Source organism: Nothobranchius furzeri, chromosome 18, assembly GCF_043380555.1.
Source record: "Nothobranchius furzeri strain GRZ-AD chromosome 18, NfurGRZ-RIMD1, whole genome shotgun sequence".
In the NCBI taxonomy this organism is placed as follows: domain Eukaryota; kingdom Metazoa; phylum Chordata; class Actinopteri; order Cyprinodontiformes; family Nothobranchiidae; genus Nothobranchius; species Nothobranchius furzeri.
Genome location: NC_091758.1, coordinates 12,109,748 through 12,125,424, shown reverse-complemented (window position 1 = coordinate 12,125,424; position 15,677 = coordinate 12,109,748). Strand labels below are relative to the sequence as shown.

Below are 15,677 nucleotides of genomic sequence, written 5' to 3'. Positions count from 1 at the left end.
GTAAATTCTTACAGAAACTATATTTAGCTAATATTACATTCAGGGTGAAACACAGTTATTTATCGTAAAATAATGCTTTTCTGTTTACTGTAAAAAAAAAAAAAAAAAGTGGGTCTCGCGCACCGCGGGAAGAGTTTTAATGTGACACCTCATCACTCTGTTCCGGAAACACGTGATTTCTTCCGCCTGCGCTCACAGCAGCTTGCCTTTGCTTTTCACTAGTGTTTTGGGGTCTTGTATTGATATTGTTCCCCGTCTTTATTCCGGTGAAATGAGAGAATACGTTAACGTATACGTTTAGTTTGATGATAGCCACGTTAGCTCGTGGAAACCAGCGCGTGGCCGGAACCATGGATGCAGACGGTAGGGACTTCCTCAACTCTCCTCCGGCCAAGACGGTCCGGTTTGGGGGGTGCGTAGCGGAGACTCTGGAGAAAGCCAGACACGTGAGTGCTGTAGCTGGTCCAGTCCAGGGCATGGTAAAGACAACAGCTAGACTTCTCTGGCTTAACATGATCTCGGCCAAGTTTAAACTGATAGATGTTAAAGATAAAAAAGCAACATGTTTAATTGGGACCCAAGGTGCCTCGAGGGTTAAAAGACGAGGAATGAGTTTTAACTTTAAACCAAAAACATGAATGTTTCAAATACAGGTGGAAGGTGAAATATCCTGGGTGGTTGTGCTGTGGCAGAATCATTTTACTTTAGTTTGATACGATTGTTAGCAGCAGGAGCAGCTCCTTTCACCTTCCTCTAAGAGCCCTGTGTCCTGATGAGGCGCTTGTCTGTTTTTGAAGGGGGACACAAATGACTACGAGCTGCTGAAGCATCAGCTGGTGGATCCTGAAATCAAGGTAAAACCTCTGAGGCTGATCTTGGGTCGGTGTGAAGGTGCGAATAATGGTCATGTCTCTCTGGACAGGATGCTCAGCTCATCAGCTGGCTGCAGGAGTTTCGGAGCTGTGTGACTCAGTTGACAAAGGACCATGAGCAGCTGGTTTACACGATTCTGGTGAGAGGACAGCTTCACTGATGAGGAGAGCTCAAACCTTCATTTGATCAGATTAGATGGTTCATTTCCCTTAGATTATCTGATTGAAAACAGAACTTAGTTCAGTGATTTCTGTAATTATAGGGAACAATTGTTAGCTGTTTGCAATGTCAGCTGGCTCCTATTCATGAGGAGGAGGAGGTGGATCTAGTCCTTCCTCCTAAGCCGGGCGTACACTGTGTGACTTTTTCACTCGTAGCACTCAGCTTCAGCTCACACTGTACGACTTCCTCGCAGGGCAGATCTCACGAGTCAGGTGCTCACACTGCACGACCCAGTTCTCGCATGCGACCTGACTGCTCACACTGTACGTCTGGTAGCAACATGTCGGACCTAAAAATGTGCTAAAAATAGCAGTTTTTACTCAACACGTCAGACTTTTTTGTTTTGTTTTGCCTGTTGTCCTTCGGGAGTGCTGCAGGAGGACACACAGGGATTTATGGGGGTTGGATGAGGAAAACAAAATAAAGAAAGTAAATCTGTGTTTTGTGATCAGTTTAATTTGACATGAACACGACAAACACGCTTTCTTGACAATCTTTGTGAGTAAAAAACGTGTAGAAACAAAAATGAGCAGCGTGTGTTATTAGGGAAATAGCGGACGAGCAGTGTTGATGCAGGATTGCGCCGTGAGCGGTTCTGATACTTTTTGGGTCGCAGCCGCTCGCAGCGCCGCTTCAACAGTGCGATACCCTCACGAGGAACGAGCGAAATATTAAACACGCCAGAAGTTTGTGCGACCTCACGATTGCTGATCGGTAGCTGGTCACGTGGTGTTACTCGCCTCTCGTAACCCCTGTACACTACACGACGCTCAGCGCACACTGTGCGACTTTTTCACTTTTTTGAGCCGATTTTCCAGTCGTGCGAGAATCCACAAGATCGGGGCGAGTTTTGCGCCGAGCGGTCGTGTAGTGTACAGGGGGTTACGAGAGGCGAGTAACACCACGTGACCAGCCGCCGATCAGCAGTCGTGAGGTCGCAGGGACTTCTGGCGTGTTTAATATTTCGCTCGTCCCTCGTGAGGGTATCGCACTGTTGAAGCGGCGCTGCGAGCAGCTGCGACCCAAAAAGTATCAGAACCGCTCACGGCGCATGCGCGCGCAATCCTGCATCAACGCCGGCCGGTCGCTCGCTATTTCCCTAATAACACGCTGCTCATTTTTGTTTCTACACGTTTTTTTACTCACAAAGATTGTCAAGAAAGCGTGTTTGTCGTGTTCATGTCAAATTAAACTGATCACAAAACACAGATTTACTTTCTTTATTTCGTTTTCCTCATCCAACCCCCATAAATCCCTGTGTGTCCTCCTGCAGCACTACCGAAGGACAACAGGCAAAACAAGACAAAAAAGTCTGACGTGTTGAGTAAAAACTGCTATTTTTAGCACATTTTTAGGGCCGACGTGTTGCTACCAGACGTACAGTGTGAGCAGTCAGGTCGCATGCGAGAACTGGGTCGTGCAGTGTGAGCACACGACTGTGAGATCTGCTCTGTGAGGAAGTCGTACAGTTTGAGCTGAAGCTGAACGCTGCGAGTGAAAAAGTCGCACAGTGTACGCCCGGCTTTAAGGCTGCAGAGGAAAGTCAGCTCAGCTACTTGTGTTCAAGGACCCCCCCCCCCCCCCCCCCCCCACACACAGGGGCTCTCCTTGGGGTCAGCAGCCCCCGGGGGGCTGGGAAACCCACACACTGGTTGCGTTGGTACAGCTAACGGTGTTTCTGAAGAGCACCCAACTTTTTGACCATTTTACATCAAAGATTTGCAGGTTCATTGTTTTTAAATCGCACACAAACAAAAAATGGCCTTTCATAGAAGTAAAGTAGATTTGTAAAGGATTAGCTAACAATATAAAACAGCCGAGTAGCCACGTGCCCCTCAGATGTCCAAATGCTGTAGGCCCTTCTAGATCTACACAGATCAACAGTTATGTCATAAAGTTTTTAGTTTTTGTTATATTTAGATTTTTTTTTAAAAGGTTAATGCTGCAATGAGACTGTAGTCACCCGGTAAAGGGTCATTTTAGCATCCTCTGGCTCCAGGGCTAGGGTTAAAGGGGACCTTTAGTTCACACATTTCCTGCTCATAAGGTCAGCTGGCTCCGAGGCTCTGCACTGCAGACCAGGGCTGCATCACCTGGGAGGCTGATGGTTGCGTGTCAGAGCTGTGGGAGTGGGCTCCTAGGACTTCACTTGGTAAAAATATTGCCAATCGTTTTTTTTTTTAAATTTTCTCTCATCTGCGCTGCGTCCACGGTGTTTACCTGACTAGCACAAACGAAAACACGCACTGGATCGGCTGTGGTCCAGCCAATCAGAGTAGAGTGTCTGATGGTGCTGTAGAAATGTGTGGTCATTATTTTGGCGTGGCGTTCGTGTCGCTCTTCCAGAGGGTTCCGTGGGCCGACCGCTGTCAGGCTGTGGTGGATGAGTACTTGGCCTTCCTGGGTAACCTGGTGTCCGCTCAGACCGTCTTCCTGTGTGCCTGCCTGAAGATGGCGGTCTCCCTCTTCACTCCCAGTAGGTTCCTCTGAGTCAGACTCGGGCCTTTCGTCACGTTTGAAAGTTGGGCTGCACGCGGAGAACGAAGGAGGTGTTGTTTGATTTCAGAGAGAGTGACCATTCACGAGGGTGGAGTGGACATCTCTGATTCGGATGATGAAGATGAGGGTGAGTTCTTGAATTTTTCACTTATTTTACATCATAACACATGAAGCTGAATTAGGACTACTGGTAAAGTAGCAGCAGCAGTGCTACTGAACAGGTGAGAGAGCTCAGGTAGACTCCACAACAAACATCTTGAAACAGAAATGACGTTTGTAACTAAATATTACTGAACGCATTCTTCTGCTTTTAAGACCTCCCCAGAAGCTTCGACCGGAGTCACCAGGCGCTGCAGCTCATCGTCAGATATGTGCCCTCGTAAGTTGCTCCACTCTGTTTCCCCTCGTCTTGTCTTCCTGCTCCACTAGGTGGCGTGAGTGAGTCCCTCTGCTGACGGACTTTCACTGGCTAGGTAGATATTACCATGCAGTCTTCCCAGGTGTGAGGTGAGCGGGTATAAATAAGGACGACAATGGAAAACAAACGGAACGGCATTCCCGCACCTGCATAGCTAAAAGGTCTCCAAAGCACTTCTACTGCAGTCATCCACCCTGGTGGTGATGAGCTACGTCGTAGCCACAGCTGCCCTGTGACAGGCTCCAGCAGGGAGAAGGGTGCCCAAGGACAGACTGTCACAGACCAAGTCTGGTTTTGAACCTGCAACCCAGCGGTTACAGGAAGACTTTCCACCCTGAGCCACCGTCACCCTAAGCTAATGACTGTTTAGTGATGTAACCCTGATGTTTATGATGTAGTAGAAGGGTAGTTCTGGTAAACCACGGTGTGCAGATGAAGTCGGTGTTGCTTCTGAGACGAGTCCCTTTGGTTTCGTTAAAGGACGAGCCGCTTTCTTGTCCCCATCCTACAAGACAACTTCCCCTTCGTACAGAAGTCCTCCAGGACTCTGGTGAGTCTTTGTGTTTCGTGTCGTGGGTGTGCGACGTGAAAACCTCGCGGTGCTTAACCACAGGTGCGTTGACTCTTTGCTGGTAGGAGTGCTACGTTCACAACCTCCTGCGGGTGACGGTGTACCTGCCGTCCATCCGTAGAGACGTGCTGGAGCTGGTTGTAGGAAAGCTGCTCAAACTGGACGTAAGTGCTGATCGGTTGTTGTTGTTTTCTGATGATGATGATGATGATGACTTTGACGAAGGCTAAGTAGGCGGGACTTTTTGTTTTGGTTTCAGGTGAGTACATCTCGAGCAGAGATGGAGGATGCGGAGGAGCACGCTCAGAAGGAGGAGGTTCAGGAGCAGCTGGAGGAGGGACTCTTTGACATGGTGGGAGCAGCAACAATGGCTCTGAGGTCATCAGTAAAATCTGTTGCTTACAACTAAGCTCGGGCTTTTTGGCAAATTCATCGACCGTCGGCGAAGGGCCGAGACGTTGGCCGACATAGATTGTAATTTTGGGGGCGATATTTTTTGTTGTGCCTATGATTTAGTCCCACAGGTCACATCAGCGCCTTTAGTGCAACAATCTGTTCATGTGATACCGCCGGTGTGTGTGAAAGCGCGTGTTTTAATGTTGTCTGGCGGAAAACGTTAAATCGCCTCTACTCTTAACTTTGTGCAGAACTGAAGCTCCAGACTGAATGCCATTTGGCTTTTAACAGTGGGTTACTGAAGATAAAGCTTCATCTCCCTGCCTGCAGCTTCAGCTCTCACCAACGTGGTTCACACACATCCTGTTTGAGGCTCCAAAGTTTCCTTTACATCGTTATCCGCCATAATTCTTCTGATTCCACTTACATCAGCCAATCAAAGACTCGACCGTAACTGTAGTCACAGTTAATGCTTTGTAAGAGTCCAAAGTGATGAATAACTCACCAGGTCAAAGCCATTGTCATTGACAGAGTCCAACAAAAACAGTCTTTTACATCCTCAAGGGTCCAGTTGGAGTCCACAACCATGTTTATATGTCAATGTCCACAACAAGCCTTTCGTCAAAAATCCAACATATTTTAACTTTTAGCTTTACACGTCGGACTGACACCTTTCTGATTAAACAGGTAAAGCGTTACATCCTCTGTTATTGGCAGATGGGTCAGAAGCACCGCCCCCTATTCTCATGTGTGCAGCCTGAGCCAACTGCACAGTTTTCTTTAGCTCAGATAGGAAGTAAAGTGTTTGTTGTTGAACATCACACTGCCTCACTGTGTGTGTTTGTGTGTGTGTGTGTGTTGATGATAAGGACGAGGACATGTCAGCTGACCGGCCAGCCAGGACGAGTGTGATGGTCCACCCCGTGGCTGAGAGGCTGGACGTGCTCATGGTGGTTCTCATGGCCTACATCAAAGATGTCTGCCATGTTGACGGTACACGAATCACTACGAGGCTCCGCCCTCCTCTAACACACACTAACAGCGCTGTTAACATGAGCATTTTGGGTTTTCTCCCTGTGTGAAATCCAGTTTTTAAGCAGAACTTTTAAAGAAAGCGCTTCCATTTGTAGCTTCAGGTGTTTCTGTTGTGAAGCGTGCGTCCTGTTTGGTGAAACGGAGGGTGTTTATCAATGTCGAGGCGCCTGGCCTTGCGAGGATACGGTCCTTCCTTGGTCAAAGAAAACGGTTAAGTGGAACAGACTTGCATCACGTGACCGCGGCTTCCACGGCGGTCACTTAACGTCACGTGACACGGGAGATAACGTTATATTTTATGTGTATTAGTTTCAATATCAATATATAACGAGCCTTTTACTTTTTAAACTGTGTATATGTTTATTAAATTAAAAATATAAGTGAGTTGCTACCCGCTAGCCACCGAAGCTGCAACTACTAAGCAACTAACCAACCTCAGGTAACTTCTTTGGATCTAAAAAAAACATTTTTAATTAGTTGACTTACTTTTAAACTTGAAATTTGTCCCCGAAGTAGCTGCCGGTGCTCGGGGTCCTTCGACTGCTGATGACGTTAAAGTAGTTTATTGGCTGAACATGAAGTTTATGGAAGTGACGTTATCACGTTATGATTCTGATTGGTCAGAACAAATTAGCGGTCGTAGTCCTAGCGGTTGTAGTCCTGTAGTCCAAAAATCAACACGTTTTGGAGAAAATATGTTTGAATTTCTAAAGGAAATGTAAAATGTAAGCAAATGATAAACGGTGACCCTCAAAAGCTCTTGATGTTGATGAAATGGGGCAAAATAAAATATAAGAACTTTATTGAAAGACACCAAGCAATGTTTAGAGTCAAAGAATGTATTTAGATAACAACTAAGGAAATATACAGACGAACTCCACATTAATACAAACAGACGTGGCTTCACATATAAGAACTGTTCTATTGTTTGTCAGTCCGATGTTGGTTTTATGCAGTTTCACATTCTTTACAAAACAAAGATAATATGGTGTTTTATTAACAAATTGCAATTATAAAGAAAACATTTATATGGTAACAAACAAGAATTTATTAACTAAACTGCTGATGTCTTTCCAAAACGTGTGTGTGTGAAAGCCGAGTAGATTTGCAGTCATGTGACGTCATCGGCAGTCGAAGGACCCCAAACAGATCCGGTACCGACACCGGGCTTCTGATCCGCCGTCCTTTTGAAAATACTGTGGTGTATTCTGGGTAATTTTTGACCGAGGCTAGGCTCCAGTACACCTCCCGTGTATCCTCCCTCAGCTAGCTAAACGGCTAACAAACGGAGAACACACGCCTCGGTAGAACATGAACATTGGAGCCGATTGGAACACGCCTTGGCGGCTCCTGATGACGTATCTCCTAGGCAACCGGGGCACTGACAAGACATCAAGGCAAGGTTTCTTGACATTGAGAAACACCCGGAGTGTTTGTCCTCTCTTGCAGGTTTGCTGCATGTGGAGAGAACAAAGGAGCTGTTTAAGGACTTGCTGAGTGTGTTTGAGAAGCTCATCCTGCCCACACACGCCTCCTCTCATGTCCAGTACATACTGTTTTATCTCTGCAGCTTCAGACTGGTGAGTACTCACATCCTAGTGACTATGAATACTTTGATCGGAAACCAGGCCTGATCATGCAGGATTTTCCTGGCTCAAACTGAGGCAGAGGAGGTACCACCCTGACCGTGCGCCAGCACATGCACACTGTGCATTCAACTGCCTCACTTTTCTAAAGGATAAATATTATAAAAGGCTCAATAATATGCATCAGATTGGTGTTTAGTTCCCTTTTTCCCATCTGATATTTATAGTTAAAAATACATTTCAGTAACATTTTAGGTTTGTATTAATAACACTCATCTCAGTCAAAATAACATAAATATATCCAATACAATATAATGCATTTCATTAACATGCATTTGCGTTGGAAATGGTAAAACATTTAATTTCTGCTGCTAACAATGTAATGTTGGCATGTCTATTATGTACGGGTCGGGGTTGGGGGGGCTCCGTTTTGCCTTGGCCCCCAAAATGCCTTGAAACGGCCCTGGTGTGTGACTGAATTTTGAAGGTGATCTGAATTGTATCAGATGTATAAATATTACATGTGTATAACTTATTGTTTTATACAGGTTAAAATGTGTAGTGGAGATAAATCTACCTACGTTTGACTTTTCAACACTTTGTTTTGTTTTCTTGTTTTTATTTAACTATTTCCTGTCCTGTCTGTCTCTCATCTTCCTGCATCTCCTCTAAACTCTCCAGAAAAACTGCTGCCTGGATTCTTACTTTTTCACCTCATCAGTAACTTTTTAGCAGATCAAAGGGATCTCCTGACCGCAAAGCGGCGAGCGCGTTTCGATGCTGCGTCAGTGAGGTGACATCACTGCAGCACACGATGAGCGGAGCGCGTCAGGAACGATTAAAAGACAGAATACCAGAGGATTTAAACAGATATGAACGATCATGTGTTAATAATAATAGTTTTGTTCCGCCACCTTGAGAATGTATGGTGTGCAGGACGCAGCGGGTGCACCAACGATCAGCGCTCTGCATCTTCTCCGCTCAACAACATCCCGCTACGCTGAGAGTCCATAAATATTGTAACATAGGCAGAAACTGGATCTTTCCCTGACAGATATCTAGCCCCATAACTCCATCCCTGCTGGATGAAAAACCGGACATTTTGATCAATGTAGGAAAACCCCCGAAGTGGACATGTACAGGGGAAAGAAGACGTACGGTCAGCCTACAATAGCTCCAACCACTGATATGTACCAACTAGCGAGAAAAGCTATTTTTGATCTTTTTCTGCAGCGGTTTTAGTGCTTTTTGGTGCACCGCTGCTGATACAGCGCCCCTATAGTGGCGCAACGCTGCAACTGCAGTTAAAATAACATCCATATAGCTGGGGGCAGAGTGAAATCACACTGGGGCGGCACAACAATAGCTGGAGGCGGCCGCCACGCAAATTTGAACGCAGGAAAAACCCTGTCATGTGATCAGCGATCAGAATCGGGTGGAAAGATCAGATTTAACCTTTTAAAACCGCAAACACGACTTTCTGAAGTCACCCTGAGATGGGTTTTAAAATGGAATAAGAATGACTTAGTTTTACACCCGTATTCTTTCTTAGATGACAGCATCACACAGTTTAGGGCCAGGTGGGAATTCAGACTACATAACATGTAACACAGAGCTGACGTCAGGAGAGAGGAAATGTTTTCTGTTTTCCATGCTTTCGTTCTTTTTAAACACAGAAACAGTTTTGTTTACAAAACAGGTAAACAAAACTGTTTCTGTGTTTAAAAAGAACGAAAGCATGGAATTAGAACCACGACACAGCAAGAACACACCTAAGATGTTTTCTGTTTTGACGTGTTGTAAACCGGACAGCGAAGGCAGAGCTACAGACACTCGTAATGTGTGCAAACTCAACAGGCTGGAACAGACAGAGCTGCGTTCAACACTAAGAATAGATGTTACCTTGAAAACAAACTTCTTTCTTTTTCGACTTTTCCCTTCAGGTGTTGCCACAGCTGTCTGCATTAGGATCTTGTCCGCCACCTTAAAACATCCAGCCAAAGCAGAGCTCAATACTCCGTTCACTTCAGCAACTCGAACAAAAACACAGAGCCAGCTGGCAATTCAAGTTTATTTATAAAGCACCAAATCACGACCAGAGTCGTCTCAAAGACCTTCACACAGTAAACGTTCCAATACAGGTCAGTTCGTTAGGCCAATCAGTAACAAGTTTCCTATATAAGGAACCCAGCAGGTCGCATCGAGTCACTGACTAGTGTCAGAGTCTTCACAGCAATCCTCATACTAAGCAAGCATGCAGCGACAGTGGAGAGGAAAACTCCCTTTTAACAGGAAGAAACCTCCAGAGAATCCTGGCTCAGTATAAGCAGCCATCCTCCACGACTCACTGGGGATGGAGAAGACAGAGCACACGCACACACACCTCATAGTTTTTCACCCCAACAGCAGGAACGTGGGTCATCATGTTGATCTTGGCCCTCTTTCTCCCTACTCAAAACCAGTTGTTACCAGTTTGGGGGGGAAAATTGACGCTGGACTTAAGTTTGATGCTCACATCAACTCAGTGATCCGGTCCAGTTTCTTTCACCTGAGACGCCTTGCAAAAACCAAGCCTATGCTGTCGAGAGCCCACCTGAAGCGGGTACTCCATACTTTTGTAATTTCTAAGCTTTATTACTGCAACTCTCTCTATGCAGGGCTGTGTCAGTCATCACTGCGCCACCTACAGGTTGTGCAGAACAGCGCAGCCAGGTTCCTGACTGGGACCAGGAAATGGGACCACATTGGTCTGGTTCTGGCCTCCCTGCCCTGGCTTCCGGTCTGTTATCATTCAAACTCCTCGTCTTTGTTTACAATTTCTTCCAGGGTGGTGCTCCCCCCTATCTGGCCACACTCCTGAACAGACACTCCCCATCACGCGCTCTGACCAAGGCGTGCTCGCTGTCCCTCGGTCTAGGTGTCGTACTCGCGGGGACCGGGCTTTCTCAGTCCTAGCCCCGTTACTCTGGAACCAGTTACCACCCTCAGTTAGGCTGTCCCCTTCTCTGATGGTCTTTAAGAATCACCTAAAAACCCACCTCCTCCGCTTGGCGTTTCCTGAGCGTGTTTGAGGTCGGCCCTCTTTCATGTTGATTTTATTTCCCTGTTTTCATTGGTCTCTTTATCCCTTGTTTTACCCATTTGTATTCTACTTTAATGTTTTACCTTTTTCGCACTCTTTGAATTGCTTTTATTTTCGATTTATTCATCATGTTTCACATTTCTCATGTACCATGTTCAGCACCTTGGGCTTCCCGACAGGGTCGCGGAAGGCGCTTTATAAATAAAGCTTTGATTGATTGATATAAAGTAAAAAGAATTGGTCCAAGCGCTGAACCCTGTGGTACTCCACAAGTAACCCTGGAGTATGAAGAAGATTTGTCATGTACGTTTACAAAATGAAATCTATCAGACAGGTAGGATTTAAACCAGCCTAGCGCTGCTCCTTTGATCCCTACAACATGTTCACGCCTTTCTACAAGAACATTGTGATCAACTTTGTCAAAGGCAGCACTGACAAGACTAGAACAGACACAAGATTCTTATCTGAGACTTTTAGTCTCGGACACAGAAAGAAACGTTAGTAAACAAAGAGAAAATGCCTACAGACAGCAAAGGCAGCTGAATTGGTCCCACTGAGGTTGCTAACGCTGGCTTTAGCCCGTGTGGAGCTGCAGCAGGAGTTGCTTTCTCATCACTACCTTACACACGCAGCTCTTAAGTGTCACGGGAACGCGGGAAGGTTTTACCCCACTGAGATCCTGCACCTGTACTTCCTGTGTTTCTGTCTCAGGCCCTGGCAGAGGCCTTCCTGGATTACCTGTGGAAGATCCTGCAGAACCCGTCTTGGCCCGCTGTCCTGCGTCAGACTGCTGCTGGGTACCTGGGAAGTTTTCTGGCTCGAGCCAAGTTTGTTCCTGTGCTGTGAGTTGGCGTAAAGTTTCTGCTGAAGAGAACGTGTCCGCTTTATGCTGGAGTGTGTAACCTGCCGTCCGGCATCTCCTGCCCACCAGAACTCTGAGGGCCTGTCTGGACCTGCTGCTCTCCTGGATTCATCGCTACATAGACAGCCAGGACAACGGCAGCAGGCAGGTGTGTTGTGACATCAGCCTGCATGGGCCCTTCTACGCTGCCTGTCAGGCTGTCTTCTACACTCTCATCTTCAGACACAGAGCCATTCTGGAGGCAAACATGAAAAAAGGTACTGCCCTCCCACGGCTCCTCTCTGCTGTTCGTACGGAGAACAGGGCAGGAAGCCAGCTGATCTCAGGCTTTGTGTTTGACTTGGTACCAGGTCTGGAGTACCTGCAGGGTCTGAACCTGGAGCGGGTGGTGATGTGTCAGCTGAACCCCCTCAAAGTCTGCCTACCTTCAGTTACCACCATGTTTGCTGCCTTCACCAGGTAATCCAGCTGACCCGGTCGCTCTGGAGGTGGAGGAGGGCCCGGCTGCGAGTCTCTTCTGACCGTGGCCCGTGTTCTAGTTCTCATTAGAACTTACCTGCTGGTTTTGTTTCAGGAAGTATCAGGTGGTGTTCTGCTACACCATCATAGAGAGGAACAACAGACAGGTGCTGCCAGTGGTCCGCAGCTCCGCCGGAGGAGATGGAGTAAGCACCAACATCAACCCTCTGGACAGCTTCTTCCCCTTTGACCCCTACTTGCTCAAGAGGTGCACTGATTGGTTCTGGAGTCGTTAACGCAGACCTGTAATAGTCAGCAGGCTAAAAGGGTGTGTGTGTGTGTGCAGATCGGGTCAGCTGATCGAGCCTCTCTATCAGGTCTGGGAGGAACCTTCAGACACAGACGTGCTTCCAAACAAACTGGACCAACAGGTGAGAGGGTGTCTAGTGGAGTCATCACGCAGCAAAACATCTTTCAATAAAATATTGTGGAGCAGAACCTGCAGAACATTCCGCTTGCTGACAGAGAGGAACATGTTCAGCTGAATTCACACAGCTCAGACACCTGAGCACGAGTTAGCCTGGTCCTAGTGGTTCTGATGGTGGTTCTGATGGTGGTTCTGATGGTGGTTGCACTACAGTGCCAAATTACTGTCTACCTGTGTCTACAGTAAGATTAGACACTAGGGGTGTAACGGTTCACGGGGGCGTTGAACCGTTTCGGTTCATTTTCCGTTAAATAATTTTTATTTGCGTGATTCAAGAGCAGCAGATAAAAGTTTCTTGGCGACTTTCTGCACGGACGCGTGATGGCTGCACGCGCTCGATCTCTGTTTAAAAAATGTGATCTGCTAATTCTGATCAACACCTTTCAGAGCAGATGGAGCCCCGCCCCTCCCCCCTCCCCCTCTCACACACGCAGCAGCAAACATGTAAACCAACACGTCTGCTGCACTTTCCCCCTGGGACAGTTGGTGTAAAGTTTTCATCCTACACTGAAAATGTGGCGCGGAGGAAGCTCGTTATTTAGTACGAGTTTAAAGAAGGAACTCTGGGCGGTGTGAGGTGAGTTTTTAAGGCTCGCTGCAGAAATAAAAACAGGAGCATCAACAGTCAAACACAACACTGGTCTGTCTGAGCGCGACACTCATAGCTGCACACACAACCTGTGAAATTATTAAAAGACGTCATGCTAGATCAGCAGCCTGTGATGACACCTGCTTCTGCTCACTATAGGAGCCACTTTAGATATTATTAAATAAATATAATAATAATATACAGAAAATTAATCAAACCAAACTCTTTAAAACGCTGAACCGACCCAAATACGATTTTAGCGTACCGTTACACCCCCGTTAGTCTCATTTATATAGATCATCATTAAAAAAAGATTATTTGGGGTGGCTTGCTCTTTAAAGTATCGCACGTATGTCTCTGCAGCTCCACGTCAAACAGGGTGGCCGCTGCAGCGGTGAGCTTCACAAGCATCTCAAATCCAGCCTTCTAAAAACCTCTGTTACCATGGTAACCCGTAAAATGCCCCCGATCAGCCGGCTTGTTCATATGCAGGTTACCAGTAAAGTGCCCACTAATGACATCTGCTCCAAAAGTGTGATTAATAATGCAGGAATTGGTTTGACTTTGGTGATTTATTATTTTTGCCAGCTTAAAGAGCAAGTCACCCCCTACAAGAAACTTACTTCACTCCCTCTTCATGTTTAAAAAATGCAACAAATGATGTTGCCTAGCAGACCGAGAGGGCGGAGCCGCTAACAAATACACACACACACAGGCTCACAACGGGATTGTGACATCATAATGTACCAGTTTACATCATAGCATACCTATTAGCCAATAGCGGTGGCAGATTTAAATTCAACTGCAGTGCAGAGTTTTTACCGGACAACGGCACAACACTGACAGTTTTAGGCAGAATATTTAAATTTTAACTGAAATGCACTAAAGTGCTAAACTATTGAGTACACCTGTCTGCAGCACGATTAGACACGCATTTATATAGTTTTATCAGGGGAAAAAAGCTGATTTGGGGGTGACTTGCTCTTTAAGTCGTTTTATTTAAGATTCTATGTAAAGTTTTATAAATGAGGCCCCAGATTTCTAGTCTCCATTGGTCTGGTCTGGAACACTCTACTTTCAGACCCAAGTTCTGACTGAGCTAGCTCTACGTGGTTGTTGATGTTCACTCTGCTGGACAGTTTCAACGGTTTAAAGGCTCCTATTAAAATCTGACCCGTTTATCCTGTTTGTCAGGTCGTGAAGGAGGATGAGGACGACTTCCTGGGTGGGGAGACACCGCACACAGAGGGCATTCTGGGAGTGACCCCCAGCTCGTTTGGTTCAAATATCTGCAGCGTGGGCTCACCCCCCTTCTCTCACCAGCAGCAGTTTTAGATGTGGACCGTCCGGTCCTGATGCAGAACTCTGGTTTTATCAGAAGCCCCGCGGTCCTACAGCCTCTAGCCCAACAGATGACGGAAAGAACAACATATTTATTGTACATTTGAACTTTTAATTGAACTGTTATTAGCCGAGTCACAACAGTGCCGCGACAGAACTAACTACGTCATCAAGTCCTGGTCGCTTTAGAGGTTAAAATCAACCTTTGTTTTCACAGATCCCCAGAGAAAGCTGAGCTAGTAACTTGTGTTGCAGGTTTGAGATTAAAACCCTGAAGTCTACGCTAGTCTGAGCTGATCTGAGTTCAGTCCAGATTGTTCTGCATGCAGCCAGAAGCCTGGCCCGAGGGGAGGAGGAAACACGACACCAGCTCCAGTTGATTATTCCTTTAATATAAAACAGCAGAAAGAACATGAGGCCACACCAAAGACATTGTCTGGTTAAATTACACAGCCAGATATTTTAATGCCACAAAATGTTCCAACACGTAGCTTCAGGGATGCTCTGATGGATCGGCAGCTGATGGTTATCTCTGAAAAACACGCGAGTCTGATCAAAGCCTGCAGAGACTCTACGTGCAGCGTAGCATCTCCCTTCATCCGCACAGCGCTGGTGGGCAGCGGCGAAGACTTGGCAGAACCTCTGCGTCTGTGAGAATGAAGAAAGGTTTTGCATCTTGCAGAAAAACGTACCGTGCGGGGAAGCTTGATAAAACGTGTCATCGCAGCAGATTTAACATGATTTTTAACGAATAAGCAGTGGGCGGAGCCGGAGCAGCATAGGTCACCATGGTGCTGGATGAGCAGCTTTCGTCAGTGGTGGAAGACACTAGGCTCCGCCCACTGCTCTCAGCAGGAGCCCCCTACCGGTGATAAATAAACCTCAACATGCAACGACGAGACTGCTGTGACTTTCTGCTCCAGTCTGTTGGTTCCTGACAGCAGCTGCATGCAAGTGATGTCCTGTTGACTGACTCGCTGCAGCATGGCGGTGAAGCGTCGGTCGTCCTGGACGCGATCATCATGAGAGGGTAAACTGAAAACAGCTGGACTCTTCTGCTTATCTTGGAGATGCTTAGCTTCTCATCCAAGAGGCCCCTTCAGCTCTACACCGTGGGTTGTGAGTCGGAGGCTTAGAAGTGGTGGTCAGAAACAAACAGGCTTTTTTTTTCTCTTGAAAAAGTCTTAAGGCGATGCCGTGGTTCCGTTACCCGGATATTGTCCAAAGTAGCACTCACCTTGGCTGAGAGACTCAGCA

The 15,677-nt window shown here is 46.7% G+C and overlaps 1 protein-coding gene across 1 annotated transcript; it reads left to right on the top strand.

Moving 5' to 3' along the window:
• The first annotated feature begins 170 nt into the window (after positions 1 to 170).
• Positions 171 to 14,701, top strand: rrn3 (RRN3 homolog, RNA polymerase I transcription factor). Its single transcript, XM_015968939.3, has 17 exons — positions 171 to 446; positions 798 to 854; positions 923 to 1,012; positions 3,442 to 3,571; positions 3,662 to 3,721; positions 3,910 to 3,973; positions 4,493 to 4,562; positions 4,649 to 4,747; positions 4,843 to 4,935; positions 5,849 to 5,972; positions 7,464 to 7,594; positions 11,394 to 11,524; positions 11,614 to 11,801; positions 11,895 to 12,003; positions 12,119 to 12,271; positions 12,350 to 12,434; positions 14,274 to 14,701. Exons 1-17 carry the CDS (start codon positions 306 to 308, stop codon positions 14,412 to 14,414), a joined length of 1,866 nt encoding a protein of 621 aa, XP_015824425.3. The 5' UTR covers positions 171 to 305; the 3' UTR covers positions 14,415 to 14,701.
• The last annotated feature ends 976 nt before the right edge of the window (positions 14,702 to 15,677 follow it).